Source organism: Ochotona princeps, chromosome 2 (genome assembly GCF_030435755.1).
Source record: "Ochotona princeps isolate mOchPri1 chromosome 2, mOchPri1.hap1, whole genome shotgun sequence".
Classification (NCBI taxonomy): domain Eukaryota; kingdom Metazoa; phylum Chordata; class Mammalia; order Lagomorpha; family Ochotonidae; genus Ochotona; species Ochotona princeps.
The window spans coordinates 71,119,633-71,138,796 of NC_080833.1; the positions used below are offsets into that span (position 1 = coordinate 71,119,633).

Consider the following 19,164-nt stretch of genomic DNA (forward strand, 5'->3'; position numbering starts at 1 on the left):
CCAAGGTTTAAGGGCATCCTCTACAGTTTTCCCAGGCTACAAGCAGGAAGCTGGAAAGGAAGTGGAGCAGCAAGGACATGAACTGGTGGTTGTATGGGACCCTGGTGCCTGTAAGGCAAGGCTTGTAGCCACTGAGCCATCACACCATGCCATGCTATTATATAAACTTTGGACTTTATTCAAATTCCATCCATTTTCTACTGTATTTTTCTGTTTTACAATTAATGCAGAATTAAATTCCTACTACACTGCATTTAGCAGGAACAGACTTTAATGCTTTACTGCTAAAATCAGAAATAAATTTTTTAATTTGTGGAAAAAATAAATCTTAAAATAACAATTTCTTGGAAATGTAACTACTCAGTATTAGATATAGTATGGCTTGAATAAAAATGAATTGAATATCCAAGAATCATTACAGTATGCCATATTGTCGTTTTTTTCACATACCACAGACAAAATTAGTCACTTTTATTGAAAAGAAACAGTACAAATAAGTGTGCCAAATTAAATGTCATTAAATACACATAAAAACAGCATGCATACTTAACATCAAAATCCACAACAGTTAGCACATTACAAGACAGTTAAGGGGCTGCTACACAGACTTTAAATGTTTGCAACCTGGAATCAAAACCGTAAAATTAAGCTGCTTTAAAGGGGAATTTAAGGAAATTAAATATATATAGTCAAATAATATTGATGGTGTGGAGCCCGTAACCTACTTTAGTTACCAAATGTTTTAAAAAGGCATGTGCCATTCATCCCCGGAACATTAAGATATCTCTTCTCCTGGGAGGAGGAAGAGGGGGATGATGAGGGCGTGGACGGCAGCTGGCCGACCTCTTGCTCAGGGCGCTGCTGTCCCCACACTCAGAGTTCACTCAGGACACAGGAGGCCCAGCTGCTGTGCCCCATGGCCCAGGACTGACAGCTGTGTGACACAAAGGGGCTCGACTGGGGTGGGGAGAGTGGAGGTCACCGGATTCTACTAGCCCCCAGAAAGACAGGGACAACCTGGGGGCAGCCGAGATCTTGCCCAGGGGCCATTTGTCGGGCCTCCTTCCCAGGGCAAGCTGCCTGAGTTCTCTCTTGACTGTTCTGAGCTCCACAGGGCATTGGCACTAGCCTCAGGAGCCCACGGGGAGGCAGGCACAGACCACTCCCTGGTGGTGAGCCACAGTTTGTGGTTGGTCAGCTCGAGAAACTGCGCATACAAGTCACTGACGCACTCCCCTTTGGGGTTGAACAGGAACTTGTAGTAGCTCCGTTTACACAGATTTCAATGACCGCGCTGGACTCAGTTCCAAAGGCACAAATGCACGGAGAGCCTGAGGGGACCTGCAACTTGGAGAAACTCCACTTGGAACTGAAGTACTTTGGAAGGAAACTGGCGGATGCCAAACTCGACTGTTTATTCCTCTTTGGATCTTTGGCTGCGAACACATGTACAGTGCCGTGGTTGCTGGATACACAGATGAGCAAGGCATCCTGATTAAAGTTAATGCAGTAAATGTTGGCTGCCTGGGACTCTCTCTGGAGCTCCTGGACCAGCTGTCTTGATGAAGTGTCAAATACTCTGATAAGGGTCCCCTTCTCCGAGTTGGTGGCGATCCTTGTTCTCTGCAGATTGAGAGCGATGCAGCTGAGGCTGCTCTCTTGCACGGGAATGTCCACTGGCGGCTTCTCGGTGCTGGCCATGTTCACAAGCTGAACGTGACCCGTGTGTGCCCCCGGGAAGGGCAGGAGCGAGTTGTTGCTATTGGGACACAGGACACAGAGACCTTTAGGGTTGTAGCAGGTCTCAAAGACATGCAGCTGATGTGGATTGTGCGTGAATGTGAACACCTTAATCATCGAGTCCAGAACCACGAGATAATAAAAGGCAAACATGATTCTGTAGCCGTCGTTAATCTCTTCTATGCATCTGAAAGTGTTGGCAATACCTAGTTCTATTATCATTGCTGGAGTACTTACTGAATCTACCAGTTAAAGAAGCTTACCATGAACACCAGAGAAGCAAATTCCTAAATGATCTGTTTGTTGATATCAGAAGAAAGTAATGGGTCAAAACCAGTGGAATCTGGGTGTGCATCAGGACTACCTCTGGCAAGCTTATTAAAATGCTAATTTCTGAGTCCTGTAGCAGAGTCTGGTTCTGTGGGACCCTCTCCATCGCAGCATCTGTCAAGTTTCTGAATGATACAGATGTGGCTGGAACTACATTTTGAGAATTACAGTTTTAAATTCTCTCCAACATAACTGTCATGGATAACTGAAGGAAAGGAGAACCATTTGTTCAGACAAAGTATAACCATGAATCTATACACTAGCATTCTGTCTACCAGTTAGATCTCATCCCAACTCTGGGCAATGACTAAGTTACAGAACAAAGGTACTTATTTTTTAAATTATATATTTTATTACCAGTCTGTCTTCTTTTAGGACAATGTAATCATTTTTAAAATTATAAAATTGTCCTTAACAATAATAGAAAAATTGTAATTTAAAACCAACTCTAAATGTTTGGCCTGAGACAAGACTCATAAATGAATAGCAACAAATGAGTACAGGAGAGATAAGTCACATCTTCATTAGTGATGCTTTTCAAACATGAATGTATTTGTGAACCACCTGGGAGTCTTTTAGTTGGTCTAGGATCCAACGTTAAGATTCTACATTTTTACCAAGCTTCTGGAAGATGCCATGGCTGTTGCTCCACGAATTAGACTTATGTAGAAGAGCCAAGAGACTTCAATCAGCTTTACAGGTGAAGTTTAGGCAAGCAGACATTTGCACTGTCCTTCCTCGAGGACAATGGATCTTCCTAACACATTTTTCCTCCCCATGGGTTCAAGATTTATTTGGTGATTCTGTTGGTATAACACTTGGTTGGATTGTTTATAGAGATCTTTCTTTTTACATTATATGACAGCTCATACTACTCACACATATAATACACAAAATAAGATCCTTTAGAACAGTTATGCGTAAGACATGTGATATTTAGTTTGTACAGAGTTTGTACAATATTGGATTCCAGGATGTTACTGGCTGGGAAAAAAGTTGGATTAAAAGTTACAAAACATGGGCCCGGCGGCGTGGCCTAGCGGCTAAAGTCCTTCCTTGCCTTGAAAGCCCCGGGATCCCATATGGACTCCGGTTCTAATGCTGGCAGCTCCACTTCCCATCCAGCTCCCTGCTTGTGGCCTGGGAAAGCAGTTGAGGATGACCCAATGCATTGGGACCCTGCACCCGCATGGGAGACCCGGAAGAGGTTCCAGGTTCCTGGCATCGGATCGGCGCGCATCAGCCCGTTGCGGCTCACTTGGGGAGTGAACCATCGGACGGAAGATCTTCCTCTCTGTCTCTCCTCCTCTGTGTATATCTGGCTGTAATAAAATGAATAAATCTTTAAAAAAAGTTACAAAACACATAGTAAAACATACATAATAAAAAGGGCACCTGGAGCTTGTACAACACGGGCAGTGACATCTCAGAGGTGCTAAACTCTTATGCTGACCAGTCTAGGGCAACACAATGAAGTATCCAACATCTGGATGAGGCTGTTGGATTTTATAGACCATTCTGTTTCCAGGTAGAGGAAACTGATGGCTTTTCCCTCTCTCCAGGCCATTATTATGGCACTGCTTTAATTACTAATCAGATTAAAAGGACAAAATGTACAACCTCCAGCTAAAACCCTGTTGTAGCCTAGACAGTGAAGTGGTGGCACATTAGAAGACTTCAGAACTGCAGTTCTTCTGGATTCCCCAGAGTGTATCTGGACTCTTCTTCAAATGTGCCTCTTCATCCAGTCAGAGCCACCTTCAAGACATCAGAGATGCCATTTTGTGCCAAGATGCAAGGAACACACATGAAGACATCAACCTTGATGCCACAGATACCCTTAATCACGGTAGAAATTGGATGCACCCACCTGAGATTCTTCATTATACTTTTTGACAGGTCTGCCATGGTCTGATGGCCCAGGATTTATAACCTTTCAGTTTGATCACCTCATAAACACTGTCAACAACCTATTTGTGTACCTGCCTCCACTGCTCCTTGTCTGCAACAGTGCTTAATTCTGGGTTCAGTCTTCAGGGAGACACCAGCAACATTCAACCTGCTCCATAAAGACACACTTGAAACTCCATGTCCCCAGCTTATCGGTTGAACTGTCAGCCTTTCCTCCATTAGGTATCAGAACTGGGATGAATCCAGATTGCAGCCACTTCCAGTCACACGGGTTTTGGGAATACCACTTATCTTCCAAGCCACATAGGTCAAGATATCCAATGGGTTGGAAAAAAAAACAAGCAGCTTGCAATTGGGGGCATATTTGACAACATTGGGCATGATGAACTTAAAGATGTTCACATCCCACTGAATCAAATTCAGACATCTTTCTCCTTTCTGCTGCTGTGTCCCAGCTGTGATAATCACCAGGTTGGAGTGGCAGTCATACTGTGCAGTCTTTGTCAGAGATGATCTTGGGGGTTCTAAGGAAGGGGCTGCCAATCTGGAGATCCATTGTCTCTCCCTTCAGCTTGTCTTCATGACATAAACAAGAGCAAGCACATCAGCCAAGTCCTTCACTAAGACACTGATTACACAGGCCATGCCAACAGCACCGACCCCCACAACTTTGATCATATTTTGGGGGACCTGTTATTCTTTCAGAAGGTTGAGAATCAGCTAATCCTTGAGAGCTGCCATTTTAGAGTTGAAACCAAAAGGAATCCAGGGTGCATGTTGGGCAGGCGTGGGTGACACACAAAGATGGGATCTGGACTTGGCAGCAGCAGCTCCAGCCCTCCTAACACATTTCAGTGAGAGTTACTAATCCCTGTCCTTGACTAAGACAAACTTTCAATTATACTGGTTTTTATTCCAAGTGCTAGGCTCCATAACAAAAAAAAAATGGAATGATTGGATAAGAAAGCTGTGGTTCATCTACTCCATGGAATACTACTCAGTTATTAAAAAAAACAAAATGCAGTTCTTTGTGGCCAAATGGGCCAAACTGGAACCATAATGCTAAGGGAAATGAGCCAATCCCAAAAGGTTAAATACCACATGTTTGCCTTAATTTAAGATGATATGATGTTATGTATAACATGTTATGTTATGTATGTTATATGTTGTGTATAAACTAAAATTGAAATGTCAATGAGGTGGTCACAGAAGGTGGTTAAGAACTCGCATTTACTTTTAACATATTGGTTACTCATTACTATGTCAATTAATTCCATAATGATGTAAATTTTTGCTGATGGTATGTTGGAGCTTTTAATTGATCGGGATGATACTCTGCTGGCTCTCTTCAGACCAGAGAGGGTATACCTAAGAAGCCGTTGAACTTGACTGGACAATAAGATGCTGGACTCTATGTTTGGTATATGCATGCAATGGGGGAATCTCAACTGAACTTGAACTGTGGTTATGCAACAAGGTGGAGGAATCCACCATGGTGGGAGGGTTTGGGGAGGGGTGGGGAGAATCCAAGTACCTATGAAACTGTGTCACATAATACAATGTAATTAATGAATTAAAAATAATAAATAAATTTTTTTAAAAATGGAATAATTTCAGGGAAACTAAATTGACAAAATCTCTGTGTAGTATATTGGAACATGGAGGAAATTTCTGGGATTTACTCACTACTGAGAGGTCCTTTGCTCATAATACCCACTTCTTTTTTATTTTTCTTTTGAGATTTAGTTAATTTATTACAGAAAATGGAGAGACAAAGAGAGAGGTCTTCCTTCTGCTGGTTGGCTCCCCAGATGGCTACAATGGCTAGTGCTGGGCCAGGTCAAAGCCAGAGTTAGGAGGTTCATCTAGTCTCCCATGTAAGTAGCAGGAACCCAAACATTCTTTTGATGCTTTTCCCAAGACATTAGGCAGGAACTACTTAATGTCAACTTCTTCACTCTTACATCAATCTAGTAAGAGTGAAAAAAAAAAGTGTCATCCAATCCTGCATCTCATATCACAACTACTAACGGTAATTTCAGTTCTGGACACTGCTATTTCATTGCCTTACCTCTCCCTCTCTCAAAATAGCTCTCCTGGCTTTCTTGATAGAAATTTAGGAAGATTGGTGAATTATATTATTCCCCTTGTGTTTTTGTGAAACACAAAAACCAGTGAAGGATAAAGAGATAAAACATGAATAACCTTCCACTACCATCTCACGTATTTGCTACAAAGAGATTAAAAGAAGAAAACTTTAAGGGTGGGCATAGTTTGGGATCCCACACTGTAGTGTCTGAGTTCCATTTTCAGCTCTGGCTCCTGATGCCCCAGGTTCCTGCCAATGCAAACCCTAGATGTAATTACTTACTGGATACCCGCTTTCAACGTGGTAAATATTAGAAGATTCTCAAACTCTTATCTCCACTTCTGGTCATGACCCACTGGTGAGCAACCCAGTGAATAAAAGATCTGTCTTTTCACAATCTCTCTCTCTCACATAACAGTATTTAAAAGAACAGGGTTTTTGGTTTTGGTTTTGTTTTATTCCCATCAGGGATAAGAAAGGCTATTTAAAAATCTGTGACTTAGGAAAAATTAAAACCCTTAACCAGAAGCTGCAAATCTTACAAACATTGCTTCTTCCAGATGCTGGCTTAGAGGCTGACAAATAAATCATGGGGTGCTACCTTGCCTGCTACACATCTAATTATGATGCAAGGAACTCCACAATGCAACCCTCAGATTGCCTCCACACACAGATTTCCAAAAGGAAGTAAGACTTTACCTTAGCTTTGCCCTTATTCACTAGTGGTGGCAGTGGGAAAGCAAGCCAATCATCTGGGAGTCCACAGATGAACCTGAAAAATAGTCCTAGAAACTTCACATCGACAAGAAACTCTCATTACTCACAGAACCTCACTGCTCCTTCTGCTGTTGCAGTTCGAGCATCATCAGGCCTCTGAAGCCAAGACAACTCCTAGTCAAGTGAAAACTCATTGTTTAAGAAAATGTGTAGCTGACACAGTGAACCTGACATCTCACAAGTGCAGTATTTTGACATTCCTCATGAGATTAGTAGTGATTTTTGATACTCTATAATTAAATACGTCAACCTTCAGAAAACATACAAAACATACTAAACCAGTATTTTTCTAAATCACCAATGAATACATGATGGTGGAAAATAATACACAAATAAAAGACCCACTGAATTAGTAGATTGAAATGTTATATAATAAAAAATGCCCATTGATATGACTTCAGATTCCATATCACAACTAATTGTTAAGAAACATAACGCTTCTCGAGAGATAAAGACAGAGATTTCTCATTCCCTGACTCACTTTCCAAATAGTCACAATGGCCATGATAGGATTAGGATGAATCTAGCAACCTGGGCATTCTTCCAGGTCTCCCACATAGATGGCAGGGACCCAAGTTATCATGCGTGTTAGTGGGGAGCTACAATGGGAGCCAGGTAGCAGGTACTCTAATTAGTGCTCCAACAATGGATGCTGGTGTCCTACATAGCAGTTTAATCCATTGTGCCACAATGCTGGCCCCCTGTCTGTCTCTTTCTCTCACTGTCTTTCTGTCCCTCCTTCCAGAGACCATCACAGTGGTATAGTATGATAAGCCTTACCTTGCAGTGCTAGAATTCCATATGGGTACCAGTTCACATCCTGGTTGTTCTACTTATCATCTAGCTCTCTGCTTATGGCCTGAGAAAGCAGTGGAATGTGGGTCAAGCCCTTGTGTCCCTGCACCCAAGTGGAAGGAATAAGTTTCTGGTTCCTGGTTTCAGATAGGCCCAGCTTAGGCCCTTGCAACCTCTTGGGGAGTGAATCAATGGATGGAAGATTCTCTCTCTTTCTCTCTCTCTCGCTCTTGCTCTCGCTCTCTGTTTGTGTGTGTGTGCCCATTTTTTCTCCATGAACCTGATAGATAATCAATATCCAGCAAGTTCCCTCAAATCACTGAGCTATTTTTTTATTTAAAAAATCCACCCCCAATAACACAGCCATGGATAACTGAAAGAGCAAATTGAGGAACCTCGCATGTATACCCTAACATTTTCCAGGCTAACAACTCAAAACTAAGTGAGTGAGATGAGCCAGAGTTTCACCTCATGGAATAACTTCCTAAACCCTACTTCACAATGGAGTGATGGTTAATTTCATGTGTCAGCGTAACTGAGCTAAGGGATGCCCAGGGACCTGGTAAAGCATAATTTCTGGGTGCTTTTGCAAGGTGTTTCTGGATAAAATCAATGTTTAAACCAGGGATCTATAAGTAAGATCCTCCCTCATCAGCATGGGCAGGCCCCACTTGATCTAGTGAGATCAGGAATAGAACAAACAAAGAAAGGGTAAATTTGCTTTCTCTTCTTAATGGAACAACCATCCTATTCTGCATTCATTCACTGGAGCTCCTAGGGCACAGTGCCTGGTGTGACAAAGATGCCCCTTTACTATAATAAAATGTCTAATGGCCCATTTTCAACACAGAATGGGAAATTACTGTTGGCTGACTTGCAGATGAAGCAAAACTCACTAGACAAACAGGATGTTAAGAAGCAGCCAACTCACAAGAGGAAGTTAAAGTACAGAGAAGATACGAGGAAGATAACTTGGTCATTTGGGCAATGATCAGGAACATTGTACACTTCGTACTGCTCATGTAATAAAGAACTTCGAGCCAGAATATAAATTGCTTGCTGTAACTCCTCCAGGCATGCCTGCTCATCAATCATCACATCTTGCAAGACCAGTAATAAAGTCTTGCTTTCTCATAACTTCCTGAGTGAGTCCACCTTTTGAATGGGCAGGTGAGCATTTTCTGGGATCTCTGTACCTGTGTGGAATGGGATTCTGGCAGAGGCAAAGATGTGCCCCTCTGTTTTGGGTGGCCTGCTTTGTCCAGGTGCCCCATCTACCTGCCGAAACCAAAGAAAACCCGAAGACTGTTGTTAGAAAACAGTGGAGACAACATAGAAAAGAAAATGTAGACACCACAGCAACCAAGCAACCTTGTGCATGAGCAAAGATAGGAAAAAAATGGACTCTAAATACAGCCTTGGTGGTTCAGTATTTTCAGAGGTTGAGTGTATGTGACTGAGACATATCCTAGATATGAAAGAAGTGAGGAATCCCAACCTGCCATTTCATTCTCCTACAAGGGAAACATTCAGTGACATATAAAGCGGGTCCTGAGGTGTGCAAGAAACCTGTAAGGGGGAATTAAGCTTACGGAAGAATGCAGGCAAGAATGGAAGACTAGAATTCCAGGACTAGGGAAGGGGGAAGTGAAGAGACTCATTCTGACATTCCTCCAGAATCCTCCAAATGGGAAAAATATTTTGTGGTAATTTTTTTGAGTGATTCATGACATAAAAATAGGTTGCCTACTAAGGTGGGGGAAGTAACAAAAAGATTTATTTTCCCAAAGTTTGTAAACCACTTAGTTCCACAGTTCTATGCAGCTGCCAAAAAATGGTGCTTGGTGTGTTGGCCCAGGGCCTCCAAGTTGCAATGGGCAGATTGAAAATAACACAGGAAATACCTTGTTCAGGGGAAGTTAACTTTCCTGTCTTCTGCAAGCATCACCTGTGCTAAATCTAAATCATTCTTAAAAGTCTTTGTATCTTGCTGTTAGGATCGTGTTTTAAGTGAAAAATGATATATTATCCCAGAATAAGCATCAGATTGCTAAATCAGCTGAGAGCCACCACTGCTAAAGACCTCCCAGCCTCCTCAAGGTTGCGCTCTGTTCTGAATGGGATCCTGCCCATTCAGTTCTATTCCCCACCCCCACCGCTAAGGTTGTGTACTGTCAGTTAGGACTTCCCTGACAAGGTCTTACCAGGGACCTTGATACTGGTGAAGCTCAGATATCTAACTTTCTATCCTCATTGCTAACATGTTCTAGGACAGTCATTCCCTCATTGTGGCCTTCTCTGGATACTCTTGATCTGTTGCAACCATCCCAATCCTTTCCCTTCCTTCACTTGATTTGTTTCTCCAGAGCAATTGTTATTACATACTTAATTATTTTGTTATCCATTTGTCTTTCCTACTAATTTGTGAGATATAGGATGGCAGAAAGCGGTGGGGGCAGTTACAATTTGTTTTATTCATCATCATTTACTCAATGATAGCATATTTAAAACAGGGCCTGGCCTAGAATAGGTTCTCAAAACATCTTTATTGAATGAATGATTATTGACTGTAAAATTGGACTCATTATGATAAACTATCAGAAACTGAAAAAAGTCTAAAGCTCAATTTTCTACTTTTTACTCAGAGCTTTACAAAATGCCAATAATATGGGGAACATATAGTACATATTTTCATTTTGAATGAATGAATGAAGTCTCTATAACACCTCTCAAATTCTGATGTAACATCAAAAATATTTATAGTTATCTGAAAAAGCTCTTAAATCCTGTTATTTTGTGTATCTATGTGCTGATTCAGAAAAAAATTCTTCATATGTTACAACTAAAACAGCTCATAGCAGATTAAATGCAGGAGCAGATATGTATTCAGTTATCATCTATTAAATCATACAAAAAGGAAAAGACAACAATAGTGCTACTCTTCTCATTTCTTTGTCTTGTAAAATATAACCATATTCTTAAAGTATGTAAGTTATATAATGATTTTATTATTGTTATATTTAAATAAATAAATGGACATCTGATTCTTTCTCAGTTTATGATCAACATTGACAGAGTAACTCACATAAGTGTAAGTTACTTGGGGACCCAGTAATTTTTAGGAGTGTACAGGGGGTTCTGAGAGGAAAAGTGAGAGCGGTAAGGCAAATATGTTTAATTGCCTTATTTTTGAAATATTGGTGTCTAATTTGGTGTTCAAATCCCTCATGAATTAATTTCCATGAAAATACATTCTGAAGTACTAACAGGGTACCTACAAGCATATCTAAATCAGGCTCTTTGAAGAAACACTTAAAGGTGTAATTCTTCATTTGGTTTTGATTGCACAACTCTTCCTGAAATTATATTAGTAGGTCCTACAGCACTGGAGTTTGTTGGGGACAGAAAGGGATTTCTTTTGACTGCCATAACCAGAGGCCCCGGTACAAGGTCTGACTTAAATATTGATTAATTAAATCAAGCAACAGAATAAATATTTATACAAAGAAAAACCATTTCCAACTGATATTTATAATTTCAGCTGTTCCAGAGTTAGAAATACCAGCTATACCAGCTATAGGCAATATGTACTGTCTGAAAATACAGAAGCTTCAATGATGAACTCTCATGATCAGAGATAGTAAAAGACACAATTTTTCCTTAAAAAAAAAGGTTTAATTTTATTGGAAAAACAGATTTACAGAAAAACAAAGAGACAGAAATATCTTCCATTTGCTGGTTCACTCCCCAGGTGGCTGTGACAACCAAAGCTGAGCTGATCTGAAGCCGGGAACTAGAAGCCTCTTCCATGTCTCTCATGTAGGTGCAGGGTTCCAAGGCTTTGAACCATCTTTCCTGCTTTCCCAGGCCACAATCAGGGAAGTGGAGCACCTGAGACACGAACTGGTGTCCATGTGGGATCTGAGTGCTTGAAGGGGGAGGACTAGCCAACTGAGCCATCATGCCAGGTGCAAAGACATATTTTAATGAAACTGCAATTTGATTGTGATATTGCTTTCCCTGACCACAAATTTGGATTACCTCAGAAGACATATGTGGAGCTGTTACTCTCTGGAAATATTAACAGGCACAAACATCTCTAGTTACTTAAATAACTCACCTTATTAGTAAAGATCAAGTTATTCAGAAATTTGTTCTGGGCTGTTATGATGGCTTAGGTGACTAATCCTCTATCTGAAGCACTAAGATCCCATATGGGTGCCAGTTAATGTCCCAGTGGCTCCCTTTCCCATCCAGCTCCTTGTTTATGGCCAAGAAAAACAGTTGAGGTTGGACCAAAAGCCTTAGAACCCTGTACCCGCACAGGACACTCACAAGAGGCTCCTGGCTTTGGATCAGTTCAGCTCTAGCTGTTGTGGCTATTTGGGAGTGAACCGATAAGATGGAAGATCTTTTGTCGATCTCTTCTTCTCTGTGTAAATCTGCCTTTCCAGCAAAAAGAAATAAATATTTAAAAAAGAAGAGAAAAGGGCCCCCGCGGTAGCCTAGCGGCTGAAAGTCCTTGCCTTGCATGCGCCGAGAATCTATATGGGCACTGGTTTGTGTCCCAGTGGTCCTGTTTCCCATCCGGTTCTCTGCCTGTGGCCTAAGAAAGCAGTCGAGGATGGCCCAAAGCCTTGGTACCCTGCATCCAGAAGAGACTCCAGATGAAGAACTGTTGGACTATCAGAACCACTTGAGAACCCTCAGAGCATGCCCCACATCGGGCACCTGGGATGGGTGGGAGGCTGGGTGGGGCTTCTCCCTTTATTCTCCCCTTACCCCACATATAAAAAAAAATAATAATAATGTAGAAACAATGGTCTCATGCACTTTCCTCTAGTCCTTGACCCTTTCTATAAAAACAAAATAATAATAATGAAGAAATTATAATAAATTAATACTTCAAAAAAGCATTATGATGAGCTGTTGATTTCCTAATACAAATTTGGTTTCTCAAAAGGCTAGCACATGTATTTTGCTTTGCTGTTCAAAGTACATAAAGATGATGGTATGCACCATGCGTTTATTCCCTACTTTTTAATATCTGAAAAGTCACACAGCTGAGTCACTCTTACACAGTTTTGGCTGGCAGGGTTTGTGGCTGTGAAGTCTCCTCATAAATTCATATGAATCACAGTACTCTTTACTGACTTCAAGTTCTTTTTCTTTTTTACTTCTCTTTATTTATAATGTACAATATAGTGGTTTTATAAACATACAGTGGAATGTGTGTGTTTGTGTATGTGTGGTGAGCACACTTAGGACCTACTATCCTCCTGGGGAATTTAAATATACCTATGACAACAAAAAGCTAAAGAAAAAAAACCGGCACTTTTTAAAAAATTCTGTTTATATCATATGTCTTCAAACAATTTGTGACAAATGCATAGCATGAAAAAAATAAACATCTTCTGAAGTCTATTTTTTCCACAAAGTTATTGCAGAACTTGTAAACCATGATCACCATGTTTACATTAGATGTCAAGAATGTATTCATCTTAAAACTAAGACTTTGTGTTCCTTGTTCAACTTTTTTTTCTACCATACTTTTAGCCACTGATAACAATTTATACCTTGTTTCTAGGAGTTTTACTATTTTAGATCTCACAGCATTTGTTTCTGGGCCCTTTCATTTAGCAAAATGTTCTCAAAAACACCCACATTATCAAAGATAGCCAGATATCTTAATTTTTTAAAGATTTATTTATATATTATGTTTAAGATTTATGGGGAAAGAGACAGAGAGAAGGAGAGAAAGAGAGAGAGAGAAAAAGAGGAGAGAGAGAAACCTCCTATGCACTAGTTCACTCCCTGGATGGCTGCAATGGCCAGGGTTGGGCCAGGTTGAACTCAGGATCCAGGAACTTCTGGTCTCCATGAGTATGGCAGGGACCAAATCACCTGTGCCATCCTCATTTGCTTTCCCCAGGCCACTAATAGGGAGTCGTAGTAGTCGGAACTTGAACCAGCACCAGCACCCATGTGAAATGGCACTGAAAGCAGTGGTTTTACCCACTATTCTACTACTTCCTTATTTTTTTAAGGCTGAATATCATTCCATTTATTTTTATTCACTCAGTTATGAACCCTTAGATTGCTTCTATATTTTGTCTATTGCTAGTAATGCTACAATGAACATGAGAGTGCAGATGTCTCAGTGAGACCCTAATTTCAGGTGCTTTGGATAAACTGCCAGAAGTGGAGTTACTGACTCAAATAGTAGTTCTAGTTTTATTTTTTTAAATGTTTTTAAATACTTATTTTTATCTGCAATAATTACAGAAAGAAGAGGAGAGAGAGAGAGAGAGAGCACGTGTTCTTCCATCCACTGGTTCACCATAAAGCCTAGAGTTAGGTCAATCAAAGGCTAAGAGCCTGGAACCACCTCCCAGTCTCTCATGTGGGATCAGAGACCAAAGATGCACCATCTTTTGTTGCCTTCCAGGTCATAAGCAGGGAGCTAGATGTGAAATTGAGCAGCTCAGACCTGAACTAGCACACATATGGGATACCTGCAGGATTAACTTGCTATACCCCAGCCCCTCTACCTTTATTTTTTTTTAAGATTTACTTATTCTTACTGGAAAGGCAGATATACAGAGAGAAGAGATCTTTCATCTGCTGGTCCACTCCCCATGTGGTCACAACGGCCAGAGACAAGCTGATCTGGATCCAGGAGCCAGAGCTACTTCTGGGTCTCCCATGCGGGTGCAGGGCCCCAAAGCTTTGGGCCATTCTCTACTGCTTTCCCTGGCCATAAGCAGGGAGCTGGATGTGAAGTATAGCAGCCTGGACACAAACTGCTCCCATATGGAATCCTGACACTTGCAAGGCAAGGATTTAGCTACTAAGCTACCACACTGGGCCCATTTCTACCTTTAATTCTTTTTAATATATTTTCATTTTGAATTTTGAATTATGTGCTACAATTTTGTATAGACTGGGATCCCCTCCTCAACTCCCATCCCCCGACAGATTTTCCCCATTTTACTACAATGGTGTAGTCCTTCATAATGAATCATAATCCTATCAGTCACTTATTTAAGTGTACCCCAACATTGTTGGTACAGACAATGTCAGACAGTCCAGCATCCCATTTTCTACACATGTCCAACAGTTTCATTGGGAATCCATCTGGAAGCAGGGATGCATGTTCCATTATACCCCCACATCTGGATATGGCAGACCCCAGTACTCCATCACTATACATTTCCATAATTGAGAAACCATGAAACAAGGTCAACAACTGGTATGAGTTAGAACAGCCACAACAGCAACAACAACAACATCAGCAACAAATTACAGCACCATGGAAAAATGCACCACTGAGTAACCAACACATGGGTGACAAAAAGGAAACACAAAAGTCTCTTGGGAAAAATGATGCCACCATGTAACCAATGAGCCAGTGATGAATTCGACAAGAGAAAAGAAATTATTTGGAATAAACAAAACTGATATAAAAAACACCAAAACACATGGGATACAGCCAAACAAAGAAACAAACAAAAAACAGTATGGATCAGATTATTGCAGTTACACTTTCCATGCTGGTTTCCTTATATAAGAGAGAACATACGGTATTTGTTCTTATGTGATAGACTCATTTCACTAAGCCTAATGGTCTCTAGTTGGGACCACCTAGTTGTAAATAGTATGATTTCATTCTTCTTAATAGCTATATAATATTTCAGGGAGTAAATGTACCGCAGTTTCTTTAACCACTCTTCTTTAGACACACATCTAGTAGTAGTTCTATTTCTATTGTTCTTACAGTAGTCACTGACTGAATTGAATAATTCAACTCAGAAAGCATTTATTTAATATTTGTCAAAGAGCTATATCATGGTAAATAAAGCCTGTCAGCCCCAAACTGATTATTCCTTATTCTCAGCAGCAAATACATATTTTATGCCTCTGGAATGGTTTCTGTGATGTACAGAGCTAAGTTATATTGTAAAATAGTGGATCAAATTTTCTGAATTGTGCTTTGATTTAGATCCTTGAGCTCATCTGGTGTCTAAAAGTTACATTCCAGGGTCCCCCAAATGTCTGATTTAAAACAAATAAACACCCTACCTGTAGATCACAGCTTAGGTTGCATTGTACCTGGGCAAGCGTTACAATGCAGGGAGAAAAGCAGCTAATAGCTGGAGGGCATCCTGGGCCTGGTTAGTACCAAATTTGTATTAACTACACTAGTAAACCAGCATACTCACCTATTCTAATTCTTTCTTCTTCCTCCTCCTCCTTCTGTTCTTCTTCTTCTTCTTTTCTCTTCCTCTTCTTCTCCTTCTCCTTCTTCTTCTTCTCCTTCTTTTTTAAAGATATGTTGGAGGCAGATGCTGGCATTCCAACAGACAGTGTCTGGGGACCTATGTGTGAGTGTGTGTGGGTCTTGGGTAGGCACACAGGACCTAGACTGGCATGGCACACTGCCAAAGGACTGGGCACAGGGGTTGTGGATTGCTCAGGGAAGCAGGTCAGATATGTGTGGGAGAAAGGACTGCTGAGGGAGAACTTGACAGTGAGGAGTGACTTTGGGGGGACTTCCACCAACCCTGCTACTGCACTTGCATGTAAACAAGGGGTCTGAGACTGGATGATTTAGAGGAAGGAACTTGGAGGACTTTTTGGGGCTAAACCAACACACCCAGCCACATGGGAGACCCAAGTTGGTATTATCAGTATCAACCACTGCCTACCAGTGCACACAAAAGCAATGACTAGGGTGTCTGCCTGGCAGGGCTCAACCACAGTACCTGCCAGTGAGAGTTGGGGCAGATGGTAGGCCATGACACTAACCAGCTCAAGAGAGAACTGGGTTTGGAAGCAGATTCTGTCAGTGATCATGGACTCACCCCGTGGGGCTGACATATCAGCTGGTTTGCTCTAGAGTTGGGAGTGGTGACAGGTTGAGCTAGGCACGACCATGGAACTCAACAACACTCATGGGTACTGAGGTTGGGAGTAGGCTGGGCTGGTACAGTCTGTAGCACCCAAGAATAGGATGTGCAGCAGGGCCACAATAGCCACAACACCCACCAGCATGCACAAAGGCCAACACTGAGGGGCAGACTACTAGGTGAGGGCCTAGAACCTGCTGGCATGTATGAGATCTGGGTCTCAGAGTGGGCCTAGCAGGGGAATTTGGGAAACTCCTTTGGTGGGTAGAAGTTCCCACTGAAGAGTACATCAATCAGGACTGGGTGTTGGCTAAACTGGGCATGGTAGTTTCACTTGTCAGCAGGTGTGTGGGTTGGCTCTATAGGGGGTGAACCAAACAGGACCAGGCCAAACCAAAGCATACTGGCATGTGTGGGAGCCAGGATGAGCTGCAGGCCATGCAGGGTGAGGCTAGGCTATCACCTACCAGTTTGCATGAACGTCAGGGAGGGGGCAAGCCGGGCAGGGCTAAGCTGCAATACCCAACAAGAAGAGTTGGGACTGGGGACAGGTCAGAACAGGCCAGGCTGCAACATCTGATGGCAAAGGCCACGCTGGGTGATGGGTTATGCCGAACTGGGTTGGAGCAACCACTGGGATGTGTAAGGTATGTGGCTGGGAGCAGGCCTGGTTCAGGAGCTAAGGGGATGCCCCGGCTGGGCTGCGGTTCCCACTAGTGAGTATAAGAACTGGAATGTGGACAGCAAACTGGGCTGGACATGACTGCAGCATCCCTTGACACAGATGAGGACTGGGTCTGGGGATGTGCTCCAACACCTGCTGGTGCTCACAAGAGCCAGAGTAGGCATGGGGCAGGCTGGGTTAGGTCACTGCACCTGCTGAACCATGTGAGAGCTGGCTCTGGGGGTGGACTAGGAGTGACTGGGTTGTAGTACCCAACAGTAAGAGCCAGAATGAGTGTGGGCTGGTCTGGCAAGGCCACTGTTCTTACCAGGAGAGGAAGTAGGCTAAGTCAAGACTTCAGAATGAAGATTTTATTCTAGCTGTAGATAGTCTTTCAACTCATCCAACTAGCATCATAAGTAGACAAGAAGGAAAATGAAGACATCTCTGTGTTAAGCAGCTTACCGTCTTCTTTGTATGGTACCACTGAATAAATTTAGATGTTAATTAAATCTTTCAGGATTCTGTGTTCTTACAAAGGAAAGATATATTTAGGGAAATAAAATATGAAGACTAGAAGACACATACAAAATATTTTTTCAGCCCATATTTAAGATTGTTTCATTTCTTCCTTCTACCCCTCCTTCTTGTCTCTTTTTATTTCTTTAAAAAAAATTTATACTTTATAATTTATTGTAACCAAACCCATGCCAGTGATTTTAAACCTCAACAAGATTTTTATTGTACAGCTCAAATCAATTTCAGATCTAAACATCATGGCTTTAGATTTTAATTAGCATTTTAGATTTGTCACCTAGCAGCAGAATTTGATAAAACATGTATTTTGATAACTTTAATACTCTAGTTTTGATAAAGAAAAAAAACTTGGATAAAAAATGAAGTATGAACACCAAAAACACTGAATTATTAAAATACTCATTGCAGATAACTTAAAATTAAGGCAGTTTCTGGAAAACTAGCTCCTAAGCAGTAAGCCAAAAGGGACTTGTGTCTAATTGAAGAGAACTTTCACAAAACTCAAATGAACAATACAGAAAATTTAAATGTTGGAAAACGAATTTCTTCACTTGAATTCCATGACATTTTATTTCAATTTTCTCTTTCTGGTCTTCTTTTAAAAAAAGGTGGGGTAGGGGAGATTGTGGCACTGTGGGTTAAGCTACAGCCCGTGACATCAGACTCATGTGAGCAATGATTAAGTCCCAGTGCTGTGCTCTACTCCCTGTTAATGCACCTGACAAGGCAGTGGAAGACAGCCCTAGAACTTGGATTCATTTACCCATATGGGAGAACTGGATGAAGTTACAGGCGCCTGCTTTAAGCCTGGCCTAGTTTCTGACATTGAGTGAGCCAGTGGATGGAAGATCAATTCTATCTAATAAATAAATATTTGTTTGTTTGTTTAAAAGGTAGAGTCTCTCTCTGTGTGTGTGTCTCTCGTTCTCTCTGTCTCTCTCTCTCTCACACACACACACACACAAATTTCCATTTCCATCCAAAGGCTCATTCCCCGAATGGCTGTAACAGCTTAAGTCAAGAGGCCAAGCAAAAGCCAGCAGCCTGAGCCAGAAGCTCCAGCCAGATGCTTCACATTCCTAGCAAGCATTCATGCACTGGAGAAATGTCACATTGCCAGTGAGCTGGATTGGAACAGGAGTAGCTGGGACTTAAACCAGTTAGGACTCCATCTGCGATGCAGATCTCCCAAGGGGCAGTCTAACAATGCTTGCTCCTTACCATTCTCCTGTTCTCAGTCTTCGTTTCCTTGGCAGCTTTTCAGATATGGTTCTGGAGTTCAGTTTCCAGCCCTCATCTTTTTTTTTCCCAGTTCACTCACAATTACTCTAATGCTTTGAAATATTATCTATATACTAACAACTTCCAAATTTTCATCTTTAGTCCATATCTCTCTTTCTTGCTGCATGCAG

At 41.6% G+C, this 19,164-nt stretch overlaps 1 protein-coding gene and 1 pseudogene across 1 annotated transcript; both read right to left on the reverse strand.

Moving 5' to 3' along the window:
• Positions 1–991: 991 nt before the first annotated feature.
• LOC101526306 (WD repeat domain phosphoinositide-interacting protein 3-like) lies at positions 992–1,962 on the reverse strand. Its single transcript, XM_036494269.2, is given in 2 exon segments — positions 992–1,266; positions 1,269–1,962. Coding segments are annotated over 2 exon segments (969 nt in total).
• Positions 1,963–3,652: 1,690 nt separating this feature from the next.
• LOC101526060 (L-lactate dehydrogenase A chain-like) lies at positions 3,653–4,722 on the reverse strand (annotated as a pseudogene).
• Between the last annotated feature and the right edge of the window lie 14,442 nt (positions 4,723–19,164).